This window comes from Nerophis lumbriciformis, linkage group LG22 (assembly GCF_033978685.3).
Source record: "Nerophis lumbriciformis linkage group LG22, RoL_Nlum_v2.1, whole genome shotgun sequence".
Taxonomy (NCBI): Eukaryota; Metazoa; Chordata; class Actinopteri; order Syngnathiformes; family Syngnathidae; genus Nerophis; species Nerophis lumbriciformis.
The window spans coordinates 1,645,367-1,668,735 of NC_084569.2; the positions used below are offsets into that span (position 1 = coordinate 1,645,367).

The following is a 23,369-nucleotide window of genomic DNA, read 5'->3' on the forward strand; positions in this document are numbered from 1 at the left end:
TTACTGATGTATGGCTTAGATGCAGCTGCTCATTCCATGAAGCTCTCTGCGTACTGTACGTGGGCTAATTGGAAGGTGACATGAAGTTTGGAGCTCTGTAGCAAGTGACTGTGCAGAAAGTCTTTGCACTATGCTGACCTCTCTGTCACTTTACATGGCCTACCACTTGGTGGCTGAGTTGCTGTTGTTCCCAAACTCTTCCCTTTTCTTACAATAAAGCCCACAGTTGACTTTGGAATATTTAGGAGCGAGGAAATTTCATGACTGGATTTGTTGCACAGGTGGCATCCTATGACAGTTCCATGCTGGAAATCACTGAGAGCGGCCCATTCTTTCACAAATGTTTGTAGAAACAGTCTCCATGCCTAAGTGCTTGATTTGATACACCAAGTGATTAGGATACCTGGTTGTCATCATTTGGATGGGTGGACACCATACTTTTGGCAATATAGTGTATGTACTTAATACATTCAACAAACAAGACAAAACACGTCAGATCCCAACAGATTATGTGTCCATCACCAAACAATGTTGTCGTTTTATCGCCCAGCCCTATAATTCAATGTTTACAAATTGTCAGAATAACTTGTTGTTCTTCTCTTATGAGATAAATACACTGACTGTCAGATGTTCTCCTTTTCTGTGCACCGTACTTAGGTGGCTGCTAATAACAAGTCTTTGAGTGCACCTGCGGCAGGTGAGGATCAACATCACAGAAGCCTTTTGGTCATTTCATGCACATCTTCTTAAAACTGAACAGAACACTGAATTGTATTCCATGTGTGCGTTTCCTCAGTCAGTTTAGCCAGCATGCCTCAAGCGGAGCCTCCTGTCAAAACCAATAACGGGGCGGCCGGAAGCCTGGACACTTTGGACGACTGCCTGCTGATTGGAGACGACTTGGACAGCCTGCTGGACTCCATCCCTAATGAGCACGCTCAGGTAAACATGGATGTACTGGCTATGACAAGACCACTCTCCACTCAGAAGAAGCCACGCTGCAACATAAACATGCAAGGCTGCCCTTCAGACACCCCACATTCACTCACTTTTACCACAGCTTCACGTGGCCAACTTCAGACCCTCAAGACTGTGATTGGTCGCCTGTACGTAGGTTTATTACAAACCCCAAAAGCAGTGAAGTTGTCACGTGTAAATGGTAAATAAAAAGACAATACAACAAATCCTTTTCAGCTTATATTCAATTGAATAGACTGCAAAGACAAGATATTTCATGTTCACACTGAGAAACTTTGTTATTTTTTGCAAATATTAGCTCAATAGTGTGAGAGTCCAGTCCATAGTGGATCTAACATAATAGTGTGAGAGTCCAGTCCATAGTGGATCTAACATAATAGTGTGAGAGTCCAGTCCATAGTGGATCTAACATAATAGTGTGAGAGTCCAGTCCATAGTGGATCTAGTTAATAGTGTGAGAATCCAGTCCATAGTGGATCTAACATAATAGTGTGAGAGTCCAGTCCATAGTGGATTTAACATAATAGTGAGAGTCCAGTCCATAGTGGATCTAACATAATAGTGAGAGTCCAGTCCATAGTGGATCTAACATAATAGTGAGAGTCCAGTCCATAGTGGATCTAACATAATAGTGTGAGAGTCCAGTCCATAGTGGATCTAACATAATAGTGTGAGAGACCAGTCCATAGTCGTCTTTGGAGGTGGGAGGGGCCTATCCCCAGGTGCATGTCTTTGGAGGTGGGAGGGGCCTATCCCCAGGTGCATGTCTTTGGAGGTGGGAGGAAGCCGGAGTAGAACCCACGCAGTCACGGGGAGAACATGCAAACTCCACACAGAAAGATCCCGAGCCCAGGATTGAACTCAGGACTACTCAAATATTCAATTTAAATATATATATATATATATATTTAAATACTCTATATAAAAATACAAGAAATACCAAGAAAAGACATCTAAATCAACCACAGATAATGTTGTAACTATTACATAATAACTGAATTGGAATCTCAATAATGCTTGTTAATAACATCAAAAACAAGTGTGTGTGTGTGTGTGTGTGTGTGTGTGTGTGTGTGTGTGTGTGTGTGTGTGTGTGTGTGTGTGTGTGTGTGTGTGTGTGTGTGTGTGTGTGTGTGTGTGTGTGTGTGTGTGTGTGTGTGTGTGTTCGTGTGTGTGTGTTCGTGTGTGTTCGTGTGTGTTCGTGTTCCAGATGGCCGTTCTAGAAGGAGCGTCCCCTGCCAGCAGAGAAAGCCCCTTGGTGCTGCCTGCTCCCACGCCTCATCTCCCTCCAGCCTTCTTCAACTCAGGCATCACACAAGTTGGCTCCAATTCAGCCGGTGCTCACAAGTTGCTGGACGCCCTGGATGACCTCTGCCCTCCCCCGGGTGGGCGTGGCGATGCTCCAAGCCTGAATTCCAAAGCGCCGCACTCGCTGGGTGACGACTCCAACCTTCCCCGGTGTGCCCATCCGTCCAGAACGGACCCGGAGGAGCGAGAGAAGTCGCTGGACGATTTGCTCAGCGAGCTTCACCCTGTGGGCGTCACTTCTGCTTCTGGTGTGGACCTGCTGGACTCCCTTGACTCCCTGGATTTGTTTCCCTCGGTGAAAGATGCTTCTTTGCCCGCCCTCCCCCAGGTGGGAGCAGGCCTGGACCAGCTCTGCAACTTCAGCTCCTCTGGTAATTACAACTTGTCACTCTTTCCCGTAAATAGCACTGCTATCTATCTTGGGAGGGGCGACATTATGTCCTCGTCTCATTTGCACAATTGCCCGTGACGCATGTGCATGTAATTGTAAGGGCCGCTGCAGGAGAGAGGAATAACAAAGTGACAAAAAGTGAGTAAAAAAACCATGACAAGTTGTATGTTTAGAAGTAGTAAAGAACTTTCTTCTGCCGCTTGTTTTTGAAAATATCCCAAACAAGTGTTTGAGTGCTTGTCGCTGGAGCACCTTCACATTGTTTAGACGAGACATACAGCTTCCCTTCAGTCTCCAAACCCTGAAAGGTTTCTTGCAAGTCACTCTTGGAGTATCAAGAGGGGCCTGAACACTGACTGAATATAGCCACAAAGTTGATAAGTTGGCAGAACTGATCCCTCCTGCTCCATCTTCTTATGCTCTGGAAGAGCATATGGTGTGTTAAGACATTTACTACACAACATTCCACCTTCATTATGTGTTATGAACAGGTAGCACCAAACATTTGTTGCTATTTATTATGTTATTGGCTGTGTATATCTGCAGAATTTTTATATAAAATATCATATTTTCTGGACAAAAGAGCACACCGGTATATAAGCCGCAAAGTATAAGTCAAAAGTATACAAACAGCAATGTTAATATTTGCTTACATGTCCCTTGGCAAGTTGACCTGCAATAAGGCGCTTTTGGTAGCCATCCACAAGCTTCTGCTTGACCACTTGACCACTAAATTGCTGCAGTTCAGCTAAATGTGTTGCTTTTTTGACATGGACTTGTTTCTTCAGCATTGTCCACACCTTTAAGTCAGGACTTTGGGAAGGCCATTCTCTGTAAAACCTTCATTCTAGTCTGATTTAGCCATTCCTTTACCACTTTTGAGGTGTGTTTGGGGTCATTGTCCTGTTGGAACACCCAACTGCGCCCAAGACCCAACCTCCGGGCTGATGATTTTAGCTTGTCCTGAACCATTTGGAGCTAATCCTCCTTTTTCATTGTCCCATTTAAAGCAGCAGTTCCATTGGCAGCAAAACAGGCCCAGAGCATAATACTACCGCCACCATTCTTGACGGTAGGCGTGGTGTTCCTGGGATTAAAGGCCTCACCTTTTCTCCTCTGAACATATTGCTGGGTATTGTGGCCAAACAGTTCCATTTTTGTTTCAAAACATTGCTGTATGTATACTTTTGACCCAGCACATGTGCTCACATCTTCAGTAGACTCATAATAAATTCATAAAAGTAGCAAACTTCATGAATGTTTTTTGTGACCAACAAGTATGTGCTCCAATCACAACATCACAAAAAAAAAAAAAGATTGTAAAGTCAAGCCAGCCATGACATGATGTTCTTTACACGTGTACGTACACTTTTGACCACCACTGTATATAATAAAACCAGAAATACTTCTATTTCCATTCTAAAAGTGATGTATTCATATTTTGTGCAATATTTCATACGTACTTGATACATTAATGTTGGCTTTTTTTGGTCCAATGTTCCATGTGTAAATACATGTTGTTGCTAACTACTTGTGTAATAGGACTGTGGGTTCTTATTCTGTTGAGTTTCTGCATGTAAACACCTCATGTGTTCTCCCTGTGCTCTTCAGCCCTCACAAGCTCTCATGGCGTGCTTCCTCCCATCAAGCCAGCCCTGAAGAGTAAGAAGAGAGTAAGCCTTGTTTAACTGCAACCAGTTGTGTTTGCGTCTGCTTTGCAAGGATTGAATCAGACTTTTTCCTGCCGTCAAAGCAGAGCAGTACGTGTTTGTCACTCTCCAACCCTCTGGCAGCCACGCATGACTTCATGCAGGCCTGCTCGGCCTGCTTCCCTCGCCTAGGTGGGTACACCTCCACACGCCGCACGTTGGTAATGTCCAGTCATTTCCATCTTGGCCCAATGTGTGCGTGTGCAAACCCAACCTCAGCCAGCACAATTCACTGTTTTCAGGTCAAGGGATCTTCACCTTTGTCCACAAGGCCGACCTGGTCCACACTTGTGAGCGAGACATTCTCTTGTGCAGACGAAAGGCGGCTTTGCCCACGGACTGGACCAGAGTGCGACAGCCGCCGACGTGGACCTCCTTCACAGCACCCTTTGTTCTTTGCAGAGGTAATAATGCTTAGAGAAGAAGTAATATCATACCGCTACTAGTTTACTATCGCGCTACTAATGAATGAAAAAAGGCACTATACTTTGCTTGAAAAGTACCAGTTCCCTTTTTTTTATAACGGGCATGACGGCGCAAAGTTACTTTGCTGGTTTTACGAGCAGAGGAGCATGTTGGGCAGCGCACACACACAGAGTACTTACAAGCAGACACAGTGTGTAGACAGAAAAGGGAGAATGGACGCATTTTGGTGTAAAAAGTCAAGATAAAGGTGAAGTTCTAACACTGAAACACCCTCAGGAAGAGCTGCTTTAACACACTTTAAGCTAACATCCATCCACAGTGTTTTAGCTACTTCTAAATCACTAATCCTCGTCTCCATGGCGACAAATTAAGTAAATTTCTTACACGTACCATTATCACTGGAGGACGAGGCATACCTAAACATGCTTCACTACACACCGTAGGAGGATACAATAGCTCACCGGCATCAAAATGTAAACAAATGCCATGGGTGGATCTACACCTGACATCCACTGTGATGATACCAAGTACAGTAGCGTATCTAGTCGATACTACTATGATTACATCGATATTTTTTATAAAGCCTGTAAATACGTCCCTGGACACATGAGGACTTTGAATATGACCAATGTATGATCCTGTAACTACTTGGTATCACATCCATAGAACATGTTAAAACAGAAAATAATCAGATCAATCCATTTTATACTGCTTGTCCCTCAAAATGTTTACAAAATAAAAGAATGGGAATCTTACTGCATACGTTGGCGGACAAATTAGCAGCCTTTGTAACCCGTTTGCTTACTTACTACTAAACGAAACATTGTTTACTATCTTATTTAATGTTCTTTTATTGCAATAACCAACCAAGCAATCAAAGATTATTTATACAGTTTTGCCCTTAAATCACAAATGTCTCAAAGGGCTGCACAAACCACAACGACATCCTTTGATCTGATCCCACATCAGGGCAAGAAAGAACTGAACAATGTGAAACCTTGGAAGGGACCACAGATGTATGGGGCCCCCCAGGTGACCGGTGCAATGGATGCCGAGTGGAAACATGTTTAATGTATCTTAGGATTTTCTGTTAAAACAAAGACAATAATGATAATTTATTGTGGTCCCCTTGATTTAAAAAGTATTGAAATATATTTTGGTACCAGGACAACCCCTGGGCACACACACATAGAGATCCCTTTGGGGCCCTCACAAACGATCAGAAACCACAAACATCCTTAAATTTGACCACCAAATTGCTAAAATATTTATTTTATTTCTCTTCATTTTATTTTATTATATATATTTTTTTACAATTGTATTATTTATTTAATTGTATTATTATGTTGTCATTATTATTATATTTATTGAATTTTTCATTTTTATTACTTACTTTATTTGTAACATTTATGTGAATAAACATCCACAAAGGAGCAGACAACAGGGGAAATGGGTGTGTGTGCGCTCTTGGAAGAGACGCCGCTGAACGAGAGGTAGTGTGATATGAGTCCAGAAAAGTCCCTTCTCATCACGATGAAAACGTTGCTTTGTCAGTCTCTTCAATGCGAGCAAGCATGAATGACTGCCAGCGGAACACAATGAGTGAAAGAAACATTCCTACATGGACGCATATTTGGCGCGGTCTAATAGTTTGTAAATCGAAAAGTTTGCAAACTTTTCGATGTCTTTTTACAAAATGACTCTGATCAATTGAAATCGGCCTTCACTTTTTTGTGTTTTCGTCACATTTCCTTTGTAGAGCTGCTGAAGTCCGGCGACATAGGCCTGTGCAAGTTTGGTGAGAAGTGCACCTTTGCCTTCAACCAGCTGGAAATTGAGGTGTGGACAGAGGAGAGGAAAGGCACGCTGGATAGAAACCTGCTCTTTGGACCATCCCAGACCCTCGGCATGGACCCTGCCAGCAGCATCCTTCACCTCATGCAGGAGCACAAGGGCATGTTCCTGTTCCTCTGCCAGGTCACGACTCCATCACTAGGAGGACACTTTTCTCAAGGAGATGCATCCATAGGAAATACACTATATTGACAAAAGTATTTGGCCACCTGCCTTAACTCACATATGAACTAGAAGTGCCATCCCATAGGGCTCAATATGACCTTTTGCAGCTATTACAGCTTCAACTCTTCTGGGAAGGCTGTCCACAAGGTTGCAGAGTGTGTTTATAGCAATTTTCCACCATTCTTCCAAAAGTGCATTGGTGAGGTCACACACTGATGTTGGTGGAGAAGGCCTGGCTCTCAGTCTCCCTTCTAATTCATCCCAAAGGTGTTCAATCGGGTTCAGGTCAGGACTCTGTGCAGGCCAGTCAAGTTCATCCACACCAGACTCTATCATTCATGGAATTGTCCAAAATGTTTTGGTATCCTGGAGCATTCAAAGTTCATTTCACTGTAACTAAGGGGGCAAGCCCAACTCCTGAAAAACAACCCCACACCATAAATCCTCTTCCACCAAATTTCACACTCGGCACAATGCAGTCCGAAATGTAGCATTCTCCTGGCAACCTCCAAACCCAGACTGGTCCATCAGATGGAAAAGTGTGACTCATTAGTCCAGAGAAGGCGTCTCCACTGCTCTAGAGTCCAGTGGTGATGTCCTTTACACCACTGCATCCCACGCTTTGCATTGGACTTACTGATGTATGGCTTAGATGCAGCTGCTCATTCCATGAAGCTCTCTGCGTACTGTACGTGGGCTAATTGGAAGGTGACATGAAGTTTGGAGCTGTGTAGCAAGTGACTGTGCAGAAAGTCTTTGCACTATGCTGACCTCTCTGTCACTTTACATGGCTGAGTTGCTGTTGTTCCCAAACTCTTCACTTTTCTTACAATAAAGCCCACAGTTGACTTTGGAATATTTAGGAGCGAGGAAATTTCAGGACTGGATTTGTTGCACAGGTGGCATCCTATGACAGTTCCATGCTGGAAATCACTGAGAGCGGCCCATTCTTTCACAAATGTTTGTAGAAACAGTCTCCATGCCTAAGTGCTTGATTTGATACACCAGTGATTAGTGATTAGTGATTCTCATCATTTGGATGGGTGGACACCATACTTTTGGCAATATAGTGTAAATGATCATCAGGATGACTTCCTTTAATTGGATGCTGTTCTTGTGTGTGTCTTCAGGAATGTTATGACAGTAAACCTCGGATCATCAGTACACGCTGCAGAGAAAAGCCCACTCTGTGCTCCCACATGGAAGCCCACCACTCCTTTGATGCCAACAAGTGAGCGTGCCACACACCTGTCACTGTGCACCTCATTCACACACCTGTCACTGTGCACCTCATTCACACACCTGTCACTGTGCACCTCATTCACATACCTGTCACTGTGCACCTCATTCACACACCTGTCACTGTGCACCTCATTCAGTTTCAGTGGAGCATGCATACCATACACACTTGCACTTCTTTCATCATGCATACCATACACACTTGCACTTCTTTCATCACAGCACGTCCCAAAAGGAGTAGGAAGAAGCAGAGCTTATTTAATCCTACCCCTTTTCATACCACAGCAGTTTTATCTCATTTCCTTCTTCTCTGGAACACAACAGTGAATAAATAGATTATGTACCACAGTAAGTAAAATACATAAATAATCTCTCTCTGAAAAAAAAAAGGTTGAAGATGTTGATCATAATTGTTGTTGTGTGTACTTAGAACAGTCTCTTAAAGTCAATCATATTAGTGCTTTCTTTCCTTCATCCATTTCATTCCACATACTGATATACTAAAAGTCTTAAGTGTTGTACGTGCGTACAAATGTTTGAAATGACATTTTCCTCTCAGGTTATATTTCTCCTCTTTAGTTGAGAAGAATCATGTTAATGCACCAATCATTGTGATTGAATAAATAAAGTGTTTATATGTTGTCTATATCCAACATGATGTATTATTAGAACTCATCTTTTTTGTAACACAGTTAATGAATGAAGTCTACTTTTGTACTTATTTCCCATATTTCTACACAATAATCAGATATTAACACTAGTGAGCAGTAGACAATATGAAGTCATTTTTGCTCTAGAACATGTTTTGTTTTATTCATTATTGACGTGTTTCTTGCTACTTTATGTTGTATATTTTCAGTTCATTTGATCAAATATTATTACACCAAACATGTACTTTCTTGACTATTTGTATTTGTGTTGGACTTTCTCTTCTACTGTTACCAAATAGCATTATTTGACTTTTACTGACATTCAAAGTCATCAAAGCATCTTTTTAATGTGTTCATTTCTTCTGTTTTTATTTCTATTGTGTTTGTCCCCATGTCAGGTGTTTAGCTTTTGTGGTGAGGACCACCAACGTCAACTACAGAAAAATACGTCCCCTGGGCGTGTTGGCCCACTTTGCATTGTGTCCACAAGTCTTCCGTTACGGCTGCCGGAGAGACGACAGCTGCCAGTACGCTCACTCCCTCATAGAGCTCCAGACCTGGAGGGTGCAACAGGACACAGGTAAGCACACACACACTTACCTGGAGTGTGTGGATGGTAGTTTGACTGTCCAAGGTGAGTGGAGTGTGTGGATGGTAGTTTGATTGTCCAAGGTGAGTGGAGTGTGTGGATGGTAGTTTGATTGTCCAAGGTGAGTGGAGTGTGTGGATGGTAGTTTGATTGTCCAAAGTGAGTGGAGTGTGTGGATGGTAGTTTGATTGTCCAAGGTGAGTGGAGTGTGTGGATGGTAGTTTGATTGTCCAAAGTGAGTGGAGTGTGTGGATGGTAGTTTGATTGTCCAAGGTGAGTGGAGTGTGTGGATGGTAGTTTGATTGTCCAAGCTGTGTGGATGGTAGTTTGATTGTCCAAGGTGAGTGGAGTGTGTGGATGGTAGTTTGATTGTACAAGGTGAGTGGAGTGTGTGGATGGTAGTTTGATTGTCCAAGGTGAGTGGAGTGTGTGAATGGTAGTTTGATTGTCCAAGCTGTGTGGATGGTAGTTTGATTGTCCAAGGTGAGTGGAGTGTGTGGATGGTAGTTTGATTGTCCAAGGTGTGTGGATGGTAGTTTGTTTGTCCAAGGTGTGTGGATGGTAGTTTGATTGTCCAAGGTGAGTGGAGTGTTTGGATGGTAGTTTGATTGTCCAAGGTGAGTGGAGTGTGTGGATGGTAGTTTGATTGTCCAAGGTGAGTGGAGTGTGTGGATGGTAGTTTGATTGTCCAAGCTGTGTGGATGGTAGTTTGATTGTCCAAGGTGAGTGGAGTGTGTGGATGGTAGTTTGTTTGTCCAAGGTGTGTGGATGGTAGTTTGATTGTACAAGGTGAGTGGAGTGTGTGGATGGTAGTTTGATTGTCCAAGGTGAGTGGAGTGTGTGAATGGTAGTTTGATTGTCCAAGCTGTGTGGATGGTAGTTTGATTGTCCAAGGTGAGTGGAGTGTGTGGATGGTAGTTTGATTGTCCAAGGTGTGTGGATGGTAGTTTGTTTGTCCAAGGTGTGTGGATGGTAGTTTGATTGTCCAAGGTGAGTGGAGTGTTTGGATGGTAGTTTGATTGTCCAAGGTGAGTGGAGTGTGTGGATGGTAGTTTGATTGTCCAAGGTGAGTGGAGTGTGTGGATGGTAGTTTGATTGTCCAAGCTGTGTGGATGGTAGTTTGATTGTCCAAGGTGAGTGGAGTGTGTGGATGGTAGTTTGTTTGTCCAAGGTGTGTGGATGGTAGTTTGTTTGTCCAAGGTGAGTGGAGTGTGTGGATGGTAGTTTGATTGTCCAAGGTGAGTGGAGTGTGTGGATGGTAGTTTGATTGTCCAAGGTGTGTGGATGGTAGTTTGTTTGTCCAAGGTGAGTGGAGTGTTTGGATGGTAGTTTGATTGTCCAAGGTGAGTGGGATGTGTGGATGGTAGTTTGATTGTCCAAGGTGAGTGGAGTGTGTGGATGGTAGTTTGATTGTCCAAAGTGAGTTCCAATCATTACAGGAAGTTGTGGATGCTAGAGAGGCAGACAGGTGTGTACAGGTGTGTTCCAGTCCTCACAGGAAGTTGATTGGTGTCCTTGTGCTTGTTTGCAGGTATGAGCCCTGATGAGATGGTGAAAGTATCAAGTAACTACCAGCAGCAGCAAGAAGAGAAGACATTTAGTAGAGTAAGATTTGACTTTGGATGGCAATCATTTCAACTTACTTTATATAACTCTTAAACACACCTGTCAATTACCACATACTGTACTTTGATTTATGATAGTTTGTCATTTACTGTAGTTTGATTTATGATAGATTGTCATATACTGTAGTTTAATTTACGATAGTTTATTTGTCATATACTGTAGTTTTATTTATGATAGTTTATTTGTCATATACTGTACTTTTATTTATGATAGTTTATTTGTCATACACTGTACTTTTATTTATGATAGTTTATTTGTCATACACTGTACTTTTATTTATGATAGTTTATTTGTCATACACTGTACTTTTATTTATGATAGTTTATTTGTCATATACTGTAGTTTTATTTATGATAGTTTATTTGTCATATACTGTAGTTTTATTTATGATAGTTTATTTGTCATACACTGTACTTTTATTTATGATAGTTTATTTGTCATATACTGTACTTTTATTTATGATAGTTTATTTGTCATACACTGTACTTTTATTTATGATAGTTTATTTGTCATATACTGTAGTTTTATTTATGATAGTTTATTTGTCATATACTGTAGTTTTATTTATGATAGTTTATTTGTCATACACTGTACTTTTATTTATGATAGTTTATTTGTCATATACTGTAGTTTTATTTATGATGGTTTATTTGTCATATACTGTAGTTTTATTTATGATAGTTTATTTGTCATACACTGTACTTTTATTTATGATAGTTTATTTGTCATATACTGTAGTTTTATTTATGATGGTTTATTTGTCATATACTGTAGTTTTATTTATGATAGTTTATTTGTCATACACTGTAGTTTTATTTATGATAGTTTATTTGTCGCATACTGTACTTTTATTTATGATAGTTTATTTGTCGCATACTGTACTTTTATTTATGATAGTTTATTTGTCGCATACTGTACTTTTATTTATGATAGTTTATTTGTCATATACTGTAGTTGTATTTGTCATGTTAGTTTATTTGTCATATACTGTAGTTTTATTTGTCATGTTAGTTTATTTGTCATATACTGTAGTTTTAGTTTTATTTGTCATGTTAGTTTATTTGTCATATACTGTAGTTTTATTTGTCATGTTAGTTTATTTGTCATATACTGTAGTTGTATTTGTCATGTTAGTTTATTTGTCATATACTGTAGTTTTATTTGTCATGTTAGTTTATTTGTCATATACTGTAGTTTTATTTGTCATGTTAGTTTATTTGTCATATACTGTAGTTTTATTTGTCATGTTAGTTTATTTGTCATATACTGTAGTTTTATTTGTCATGTTAGTTTATTTGTCATATACTGTAGTTTTATTTGTCATGTTAGTTTATTTGTCATATACTGTAGTTTTATTTGTCATGTTAGTTTATTTGTCATATACTGTAGTTGTATTTGTCATGTTAGATTATTTGTCATATACTGTAGTTGTATTTGTCATGTTAGTTTATTTGTCATATACTGTAGTTTTATTTGTCATGTTAGTTTATTTGTCATATACTGTAGTTTTATTTGTCATGTTAGTTTATTTGTCATATACTGTAGTTGTATTTGTCATGTTAGATTATTTGTCATATACTGTAGTTGTATTTGTCATGTTAGTTTATTTGTCATATACTGTAGTTTTATTTGTCATGTTAGTTTATTTGTCATATACTGTAGTTTTATTTGTCATGTTAGTTTATTTGTCATATACTGTAGTTTTATTTGTCATGTTAGTTTATTTGTCATATACTGTAGTTGTATTTGTCATGTTAGATTATTTGTCATATACTGTAGTTGTATTTGTCATGTTAGATTATTTGTCATATACTGTAGTTTTATTTGTCATGTTAGTTTATTTGTCATATACTGTAGTTGTATTTGTCATGTTAGTTTATTTGTCATATACTGTAGTTGTATTTGTCATGTTAGTTTATTTGTCATATACTGTTAGGAATTGAGGGTGATTGAGAAGACGTATCAATAGGGATACAATGCTATTGTAAATATTTCAGTATTTTATTTTGAAAGTGCTAGCAATAATACTGTGGAATGGGACAATATCACACCACAACTTCTTTGTAGTTTTATTTCTGGCGCTACAAAGTCGACTGGTCTGAGAAGTAAACCCAGAGCGAGCAGAGCTGAGAACATTTTAACTTTTTATCTCATAATTAGGACTTTTTATTTCATAATTAAGACTTGTTGTCTCATAATTGACTTTGTATCTCATAATTATGACTTTGTATCCCATAATTGACTTTTTATCACATTATTATGACTCATCTCATCATTTCAACTATCTCATAAACTTTTTATCACATAATTATGACTTATCTCATAATATCAACTATCTCATAGACTTTTTATCACATAATTATGACTTATGTCATCATTTCAACTATCTCATAAACTTTTTAATCACTTAATTATGACTTATCTCATCATTTTAACTATCTCATAAACTTTTTATCACATAATTATGACTTATCTCATAATATCAACTATCTCATAGACTTTTTATCACATAATTATGTCTTATTTCATAATTTCAACTATCTCAAACTTTTTATCACATAATTATGACTTATCTCATAATTGACTTTGTATCTCATCATTGACTTTTGATCTCATAATTATGATTTATCTCATAATTTCAACTTTATCTCATAATTGACTTTTGATCTCATAATTGACTTTTGATCTCATAATGACTTATCTCATATTTATGACTTTTTATCTCATAATTATAACTTTTTTCCTCATGATTATGACTATTTAATCTCATAATTATGATTTATCTCATAATTATGACTTATCTCATAATTATAACTTTTTTCCTCATAATTATGATTTATCTCATAATTATGATTTATCTCATAATTATGACTTATCTCATAATTATGACTTATCTCATAATTATAGCTTTTTTCCTCATAATTATGAGATTAAATAATTATGATTCATCTCATAATTATGATTTATCTCATAATTATGATTTATCTCATAATTATGACTTATCTCATAATTATAACTTTTTTCCTCATAATTATGACTATTTAATCTCATAATTATGATTTATCTCATAATTGTGACTTATCTCATAATTATGACTTTCTTATCTCATAATTTTGACTTTATGTCATAATTATGACCTTGTAACACATAATTGAGTTTTTCTCACATAACTGACTTTTTAGCTCATATTTATGATTTATCTCATAATTTTGACTATCTTATAATTGACTTTTTATCTCATATTTGACTTTTTATCTCATAATTATGTCTGATCTTATAATTCTGACTATTTAATCTCATAATTTCGACTTGATCTCATAACTGACTTTTTATCTTATAATTTTGACTTTATCTCATTATGACTTTTTATTTCATAATTATGACTTATGACTTTATATCTCATAATTAGGACTTTTCATTTCATAATTATGAATATCTCATATTTTTGACTTTTTGAGCAGACAAGCAGTTATTTTTCCTTTGGCATAAATCTATTATGGATCACATTCTTGCCACTTCATTTGATACAGTATGGCTTTTTAACCAAGCCTTTATTTTCTTACATAATATCTTTAATACTGTGACCATATTTCTTACAGTATTGACTTTAATACTGTGACCATATTTCTTACAGTATTGACTTTAATACTGTGACCATATTTCTTACAGTATTGACTTTAATACTGTGACCATATTTCTTACAGTATTGACTTTAATACTGTGACCATATTTCTTACAGTATTGACTTTAATACTGTGACCATATTTCTTACAGTATTGACTTTAATACTGTGACCATATTTCTTACAGTACTACAATAATATCCTACCTTGACTTTAATACTGTGACCATATCTGAGCGTCATATGGTTACATCCCTATTTATGTTTACAAGGAATGGACAAAGAGAACTTGAGAAGAAAGTGTTCAACAACTTGTCTATGGCTGCTCTAAATAATTCCACGTTAGGGAAAGAAATAGCAAGTATTCTGACTTACTGTGAAGTGGGACTGCATGCTCACATGTGTCCACATGTGTCCTGCTCACATGTCCCCACATGTGTCCTTCTCTTTGTACCCACATGTGTCCTGCTCTTTGTCCCCACATGTGTCCTGCTCTTTGTCCCCACATGTGTCCTGCTCTTTGTCCCCACATGTGTCCTTCTCTTTGTCCCCACATGTGTCCTTCTCTCTGTCCCCACATGTGTCCTTCTCTTTGTCCCCACATGTGTCCTTCTCTTTGTCCCCACATGTGTCCTTCTCTTTGTCCCCACATGTGTCCTTCTCTTTGTCCCCACATGTGTCCTGCTCTTTGTCCCCACATGTGTCCTTCTCTTTGTCCCCACATGTGTCCTTCTCTGTGTCCCCACATGTGTCCTTCTCTGTGTCCCCACATGTGTCCTTCTCTGTGTCCCCACATGTGTCCTAGTGTATTTAAAGTGTGACTCTGTGTCCCCACATGTGTCCTAGTGTATTTAAAGTGTGACTCTGTGTCCCCACATGTGTCCTAGTGTATTTAAAGTGTGACTCTGTGTCCCCACATGTGTCCTAGTGTATTTAAAGTGTGACTCTGTGTCCCCACATGTGTCCTAGTGTATTTAAAGTGTGACTCTGTGTCCCCACATGTGTCCTAGTGTATTTAAAGTGTGACTCTGTGTCCCCACATGTGTCCTAGTGTATTTAAAGTGTGACTCTGTGTCCCCACATGTGTCCTAGTGTATTTAAAGTGTGACTCTGTGTCCCCACATGTGTCCTAGTGTATTTAAAGTGTGACTCTGTGTCCCCACATGTGTCCTAGTGTATTTAAAGTGTGACTCTGTGTCCCCACATGTGTCCTAGTGTATTTAAAGTGTGACTCTGTGTCCCCACATGTGTCCTAGTGTCCTGCTGTGACTGACGGTGAGAGCAGAGCGAGAGGCAGCCATGTGAACATGAAGATGAACTTTGCCTGTGCTCAGTGCTGGCGAGGAGGCAACATGATCCTGCCAGACAAAAGCCTCAAGTACTGCAGTGCCAAGGCCAAACACACGTAGGTCATCATGTTCTTTTATTGACACCCGGAGGACCAATGCAGCTTGTTGACTTAAAGGTAGTATTAAATGTAGTATTGAAGGTGTGTGTATATAGTATTGAAGGTGTGTGTATATAGTATTGAAGGTGTGTGTATATAGTATTGAAGGTGTGTGTATATAGTATTGAAGGTGTGTGTACATAGTATTGAAGCTGTGTGTATAGAAAGATAGTGTTTCTCTCTTGGCACGTTGAACACAGCAACTCCTGTGTTCTGATTGGACACTAGAAAGTAGTCCTGTCAAGACAATACAACAAATAATCACTAGAAAGTAGTCCTGTCAAGACAATACAACAAATAATCACTAGAAAGTAGTCCTGTCAAGACAATACAACAAATAAGCGATTCATTAGAATCGGTAATTCATCTTTTTTTATCCCACCTCAAAATGCTGAAAGAAGTGTCAGCAAGTAGGACAAAAGCATGAGAGGAGGGCGACCGCTTGAGAGAATGCTTCAGACTTTAGACGTCTTGGTCCTCTCTCCATTTGCTAGTGTTTGTCCTTCCTCTTTTGTGTAAAGTAAGTCATTCATCTTCAATTGTGCTCACCTCATTATTTACATGGCCTGAGAAGTCAAGAATGTGGACAAAAGGGTTAGGATCCAACACATCATACATTGGTGAAGACAATACAACACATCATACATTGGTGTCCATTTAGAATGTTTGGTGAAGAGAATACAACACATCATACCTGAGTGTCATTTAGAATGTTTGGTGAAGAGAAGACAACACATCATACATGAGTGTCATTTAGAATGTTTGGTGAAGAGAAGACAACACATCATACATGAGTGTCATTTAGAATGTTTGGTGAAGAGAAGACAACACATCATACCTGAGTGTCATTTAGAATGTTTGGTGAAGAGAAGACAACACATCATACATGAGTGTCATTTAGAATGTTTGGTGAAGAGAAGACAACACATCATACATGAGTGTCATTTAGAATGTTTGGTGAAGAGAAGACAACACATCATACCTGAGTGTCATTTAGAATGTTTGGTGAAGAGAAGACAACACATCATACATGAGTGTCATTTAGAATGTTTGGTGAAGAGAAAGCCATGAGACAGATGATGATGATGTCATACATATCCCCTCAGGTGGACCAAGGAGCAGAATATGCTTCTCGTCAAGACTTTGGACAAAAATAAATGGGTTCCTGTCCGACCACTGCCTCATACCCCCAAGAACTGCCCTGCACAATATGAAGTGAGTCTTGCCACCAGATGTGTGTTTTGCTAATAATGGCCTCCGTGTTGTTGTCTGGCAGATGTGCAAGCAGATACTGGAGAGAAGGAAGTGTAACTACTGTGAGACTTGCACCTTCGCCCACAGCCACGAGGAGAGGGACATGTGGACGTACATGGCAAGACAAGACAGTCAGTCACATGCATACAACAATGCACTACATTTGTACTATAATACATGCAACATGCATACAACAATGCACTACATTTGTACTATAATACATGCAACATGCATACAACAATGCACTACATTTGTACAATTATATTAATAATGAAGTCCTCAGACTGACATGTGAAGTGTGTGTTGCTAGTACAGGACATTGATCCAGGTCCTCAGACTGACATGTGAAGTGTGTGTTGCTAGTACAGGACATTGATCCAGGTCCTCAGACTGACATGTGAACTGTGTGTTGCTAGTACAGGACAATGATCCAGGTCCTCAGACTGACATGTGAACTGTGTGTTGCTAGTACAGGACATTGATCCAGGTCCTCAGACTGACATGTGAACTGTGTGTTGCTAGTACAGGACATTGATCCAGGTCCTCAGACTGACATGTGAACTGTGTGTTGCTAGTACGGGACATTGATCCAGGTCCTCAGACTGACATGTGAAGTGTGTGTTGCTAGTACAGGACATTGATCCAGGTCCTCAGACTGACATGTGAACTGTGTGTTGCTAGTACAGGACATTGATCCAGGTCCTCAGACTGACATGTGAAGTGTGTGTTGCTAGTACAGGACATTGATCCAGGTCCTCAGACTGACATGTGAACTGTGTGTTGCTAGTACAGGACATTGATCCAGGTCCTCAGACTGACATGTGAACTGTGTGTTGCTAGTACAGGACAATGATCCAGGTCCTCAGACTGACATGTGAACTGTGTGTTGCTAGTACAGGACATTGATCCAGGTCCTCAGACTGACATGTGAACTGTGTGTTGCTAGTACAGGACATTGATCCAGGTCCTCAGACTGACATGTGAACTGTGTGTTGCTAGTACAGGACATTGATCCAGGTCCTCAGACTGACATGTGAACTGTGTGTTGCTAGTACAGGACAATGATCCAGGTCCTCAGACTGACATGTGAATTGTGTGTTGCTAGTACAGGACATTGATCCAGGTCCTCAGACTGACATGTGAAGTGTGTGTTGCTAGTACGGGACATTGATCCAGGTCCTCAGACTGACATGTGAACTGTGTGTTGCTAGTACAGGACATTGATCCAGGTCCTCAGACTGACATGTGAAGTGTGTGTTGCTAGTACAGGACATTGATCCAGGTCCTCAGACTGACATGTGAAGTGTGTGTTGCTAGTACAGGACATTGATCCAGGTCCTCAGACTGACATGTGAACTGTGTGTTGCTAGTACAAGACATTGATGATCCAGGCCCTCAGACTGACATGTGAAGTGTGTGTTGCTAGTACAGGACATTGATCCAGGTCCTCAGACTGACATGTGAACTGTGTGTTGCTAGTACGGGACATTGATCCAGGTCCTCAGACTGACATGTGAAGTGTGTGTTGCTAGTACGGGACATTGATCCAGGTCCTCAGACTGACATGTGAACTGTGTGTTGCTAGTACAGGACAATGATCCAGGTCCTCAGACTGACATGTGAATTGTGTGTTGCTAGTACAGGACATTGATCCAGGTCCTCAGACTGACATGTGAAGTGTGTGTTGCTAGTACGGGACATTGATCCAGGTCCTCAGACTGACATGTGAACTGTGTGTTGCTAGTACAGGACATTGATCCAGGTCCTCAGACTGACATGTGAAGTGTGTGTTGCTAGTACAGGACATTGATCCAGGTCCTCAGACTGACATGTGAAGTGTGTGTTGCTAGTACAGGACATTGATCCAGGTCCTCAGACTGACATGTGAACTGTGTGTTGCTAGTACAGGACATTGATCCAGGTCCTCAGACTGACATGTGAACTGTGTGTTGCTAGTACAAGACATTGATGATCCAGGCCCTCAGACTGACATGTGAACTGTGTGTTGCTAGTACAGGACATTGATCCAGGTCCTCAGACTGACATGTGAACTGTGTGTTGCTAGTACGGGACATTGATCCAGGTCCTCAGACTGACATGTGAAGTGTGTGTTGCTAGTACGGGACATGCAGCAGATGTACGACATGTGGCTGACCCTAAGCACCTCCAGTCGTCAAGCAGACGGAGCTATGATCAGCCAGTCTGCCCAGGAGGAGAAATACATCATCATGCCAACGGACTACGCTGAGCCAATGGTGGGTCCTAGTTCTGTGAGGACTGCACTACATCTGTGTTTACAAGACATGTCTGTGGATGTTCTCATTCATCAGGTCTTTGTCATCTCAGCAGTTCAGTGGATCACAACTGGACTGTTTGGTTTGTACAAGAATACCTTTCATTTCTCATCCAAGTAGACTTCATCACTTTATGATCATAGACTTAGATTGGTCAGATCATCTAGTCTTAGACTTAGATTGGTCACATCTAGTTGTAGACTTAGATTGTCACATCTAGTCTTAGACTTAGATTGTCACATCTAGTCTTAGACTTAGATTGTCACATCTAGTCTTAGACTTAGATTGGTCACATCTAGTCGTAGACTTAGATTGTCACATCTAGTCTTAGACTTAGATTGTCACATCTAGTCTTAGACTTAGATTGTCACATCTAGTCTTAGACTTAGATTGGTCACATCTAGTCGTAGACTTAGATTGGTCACATCTAGTCTTAGACTTAGATTGGTCACATCTAGTCGTAGACTTAGATTGGTCACATCTAGTCTTAGACTTAGATTGGTCACATCTAGTCGTAGACTTAGATTGGTCACATCTAGTCTAACGGCTGGTGCCAAAACACCAAAATACTTATATTCCAAACCCAGGAGGGTGTGCTTGGGCAATGATGATTTCACCCTATTGCCCTTGCCCAGGCACACCCTCCTGGTTTTGTAGTATAAGTATTTTGGGGTTTTGGCACTAGCCACTAGACTAGATGTGACCAATCTAAGTCTAAGACTAGATGTGACCAATCTAAGTCTAAGACTAGATGTGACAATCTAAGTCTAAGACTAGATGTGACCAATCTAAGTCTAAGACTAGATGTGACAATCTAAGTCTAAGACTAGATGTAACAATCTAAGTCTAAGACTAGATGTGACCAATCTAAGTCCAAGACTAGATGTGACCAATCTAAGTCTAAGACTAGATGTGACCAATCTAAGTCTAAGACTAGATGTGACAATCTAAGTCTAAGACTAGATGTGACCAATCTAAGTCTAAGACTAGATGTGACCAATCTAAGTCTAAGACTAGATGTGACAATCTAAGTCTAAGACTAGATGTGACCAATCTAAGTCTAAGACTAGATGTGACAATCTAAGTCTAAGACTAGATGTAACAATCTAAGTCTAAGACTAGATGTGACCAATCTAAGTCCAAGACTAGATGTGACCAATCTAAGTCTAAGACTAGATGTGACCAATCTAAGTCTAAGACTAGATGTGACAATCTAAGTCTAAGACTAGATGTAACAATCTAAGTCTAAGACTAGATGTGACCAATCTAAGTCCAAGACTAGATGTGACCAATCTAAGTCTAAGACTAGATGTGACCAATCTAAGTCTAAGACTAGATGTGACCAATCTAAGTCTAAGACTAGATGTGACAATTTAAGTCTAAGACTAGATGTAACAATCTAAGTCTAAGACTAGATGTGACTAATCTAAGTCTAAGACTCGATCTGACCAGTCTAAGTCTATGATGATGAAGTCTACTCAGATGAGAGGCCAAAGGTCTTCTGAGACAAACCAAACAGTCCAGTTGTGATCCATCGACTGCTCTGAGATTGTTTAGAATACAGTTTTTCGTTATTAATCTGGTCCAAAGTGTTTGTTGAAAACCGAAGCAATTGTTTCCCTTAAATAATGTCAATCTAACTGTCATACTCTGCGGGCTGTAAAGTGCATTATCTATCTTAACCGCCAGCCGCCCCACACATGCTAAGGGCTCGTAACAATATATCTGCATTGTCTCATAAGCTGCAGATATATACCACTATGAAAGATTCTGTAAATGTTTATTTACATACCTTAATTGTTTCCAAGCGGTGCCTGTAACACAGCAGTAAAACGGCTGATCAAACAAAACAGAAGTCATGGTCATGGAGTTACTGCAGACATATGGAGTTAGAGAGACCTCTTTCAAATGGATACAAAGTTATCTCTTGAACAGAACACAATTTGTACAGATGGGAAATAACATATCAACAGACGAGTTATCACTTGTGGGGTCCCTCAGGGGTCAGTCTTGGGACCAAAACTTTTCACATAATATATCAATGATATAGTCAAAGTATCTGACGTCCTAAAATGAGTGTTGTTTGCCAACGACACCAACATCCTCTGTTCTGGAAAAGATTGAATTAAATTAGTTGTGCCCTGCAGAGTGGCTTCTACTGTGTGGCAACAGCAGCACATCTCCACCTTGATTAGTGATTGTTGTGCCCTGCAGAGTGGCTTCTACTGTGTGGCAACAGCAGCACATCTTTACCTTGATTAGTGATTGATTAGTGATTGTTATGCCCTGCAGAGTGGCTTCTACTGTGTGGCAAACACAGTAACAGCAGCACATCTCCACCTTGATTAGTGATTGATTAGTGATTGTTGTGCCCTGCAGAGTGGCTTCTACTGTGTGGCAACAGCAGCACATCTTTACCTTGATTAGTGATTGATTAGTGATTGTTGTGCCCTGCAGAGTGGCTTCTACTGTGTGGCAAACACAGTAACAGCAGCACATCTCCACCTTGATTAGTGATTGATTAGTGATTGTTGTGCCCTGCAGAGTGGCTTCTACTGTGTGGCAACAGCAGCACATCTCCACCTTGATTAGTGATTGATTAGTGATTGTTGTGCCCTGCAGAGTGGCTTCTACTGTGTGGCAAACACAGCAACAGCAGCACATCTCCACCTTGATTAGTGATTGATTAGTGATTGTTGTGCCCTGCAGAGTGGCTTCTACTGCCGCCTGTGTGGCAAACACAGCAACAGCCAGCGTCAGTGGCAGCAGCACATCTCCACCTTGAAGCACAGGGAGCGTGTCTTCAGCTGCCAGGACCAGGACCAGACTTTCACCTGGAACTACCGCTTCCCTGCTCCTTGCTTCCAGCTCTGCTCCAAGTAAGACATCACTTCAGCCTCTTCTTTCTTTCTCATCTTCCTAATGTCTATGGCAATGAATCGCTCATTAGTAACAGGAGGTTATTACAAAGTAAAAAAACATGTCATGGCTGTCTTGACTTTACAATAATTTCTTATTTTTTGTGATGTAGTGATTGGAGCACATACTTGTTGCTCACAAAAAACATTCATGAAGTTTGCTTCTTTTATGAATTTAAATGTGAGGGTACATACAGCAATGTTAATATTTGCTTACATGTCCCTTGGCAAGTTGACCTGCAATAAGGCGCTTTTGGTAGCCATCCACAAGCTTCTGCTTGACCACTTGACCACTAAATTGCTGCAGTTCAGCTAAATGTGTTGACATGGACTTGTTTCTTCAGCATTGTCCACACCTTTAAGTCAAGACTTTGGGAAGAAAACCTTCATTCTAGCCTGATTTAGCCATTCCTTTACCAATTTTGAGGTGTGTTTGAGGTCATTGTCCTGTTGGAACACCCAACTGCGCCCAAGACCCAACCTCCTGGCTGATGATTTTAGCTTGTCCTGAACCATTTGGAGCTAATCCTCCTTTTTCATTGTCCCATTTAAAGCAGCAGTTCCATTGGCAACAAAACAGGCCCAGAGCATAATACTACCATCACCATGCTTGACGGTAGGGATGGTGTTCCTGGGATTAAAGGCCTCACCTTTTCTCCTCCAAACATATTGCTGGGTATTGTGGCCAAACAGCTCCATTTTTGTTTCATCTGACATCACATGGACAAAGATAAGACCTTCTGGAGGAAAGTTCTGTGGTCAGATGAAACAAAAATGGACCATGAATTGATTTAAGTGGACCCCGACTTAAACAAGTTGAAAAACTTATTCGGGTGTTACAATTTAGTGGTCAATTGTATGGAATATGTACTGTATTGTGCAATCTATAAATAAAAGTTT

At 40.0% G+C, this 23,369-nt stretch overlaps 1 protein-coding gene across 7 annotated transcripts in view; it reads left to right on the plus strand.

The window, feature by feature from the left end:
• LOC133615706 (zinc finger CCCH domain-containing protein 7B-like) overlaps positions 1 to 23,369 on the plus strand; it is a 32,545-nt gene that overhangs the window by 7,721 nt on the left and 1,455 nt on the right. For 6 of the 7 annotated variants that reach the window (XM_061974486.2, XM_072915820.1, XM_061974490.2 and 3 more), the window contains 15 exons: positions 658 to 697; positions 797 to 942; positions 2,189 to 2,657; positions 4,289 to 4,350; positions 4,431 to 4,518; positions 4,629 to 4,790; positions 6,572 to 6,789; positions 7,962 to 8,062; positions 9,119 to 9,300; positions 10,841 to 10,914; positions 15,813 to 15,961; positions 17,110 to 17,218; positions 17,280 to 17,388; positions 19,376 to 19,512; positions 22,261 to 22,430. In XM_061974486.2, the coding sequence (XP_061830470.1) occupies positions 658 to 697; positions 797 to 942; positions 2,189 to 2,657; positions 4,289 to 4,350; positions 4,431 to 4,518; positions 4,629 to 4,790; positions 6,572 to 6,789; positions 7,962 to 8,062; positions 9,119 to 9,300; positions 10,841 to 10,914; positions 15,813 to 15,961; positions 17,110 to 17,218; positions 17,280 to 17,388; positions 19,376 to 19,512; positions 22,261 to 22,430 (2,216 nt within the window). The remainder of the gene's footprint in view (positions 1 to 657; positions 698 to 796; positions 943 to 2,188; positions 2,658 to 4,288; positions 4,351 to 4,430; positions 4,519 to 4,628; positions 4,791 to 6,571; positions 6,790 to 7,961; positions 8,063 to 9,118; positions 9,301 to 10,840; positions 10,915 to 15,812; positions 15,962 to 17,109; positions 17,219 to 17,279; positions 17,389 to 19,375; positions 19,513 to 22,260; positions 22,431 to 23,369) is intronic. The other variant, XM_061974488.2, reaches the window with a different exon arrangement.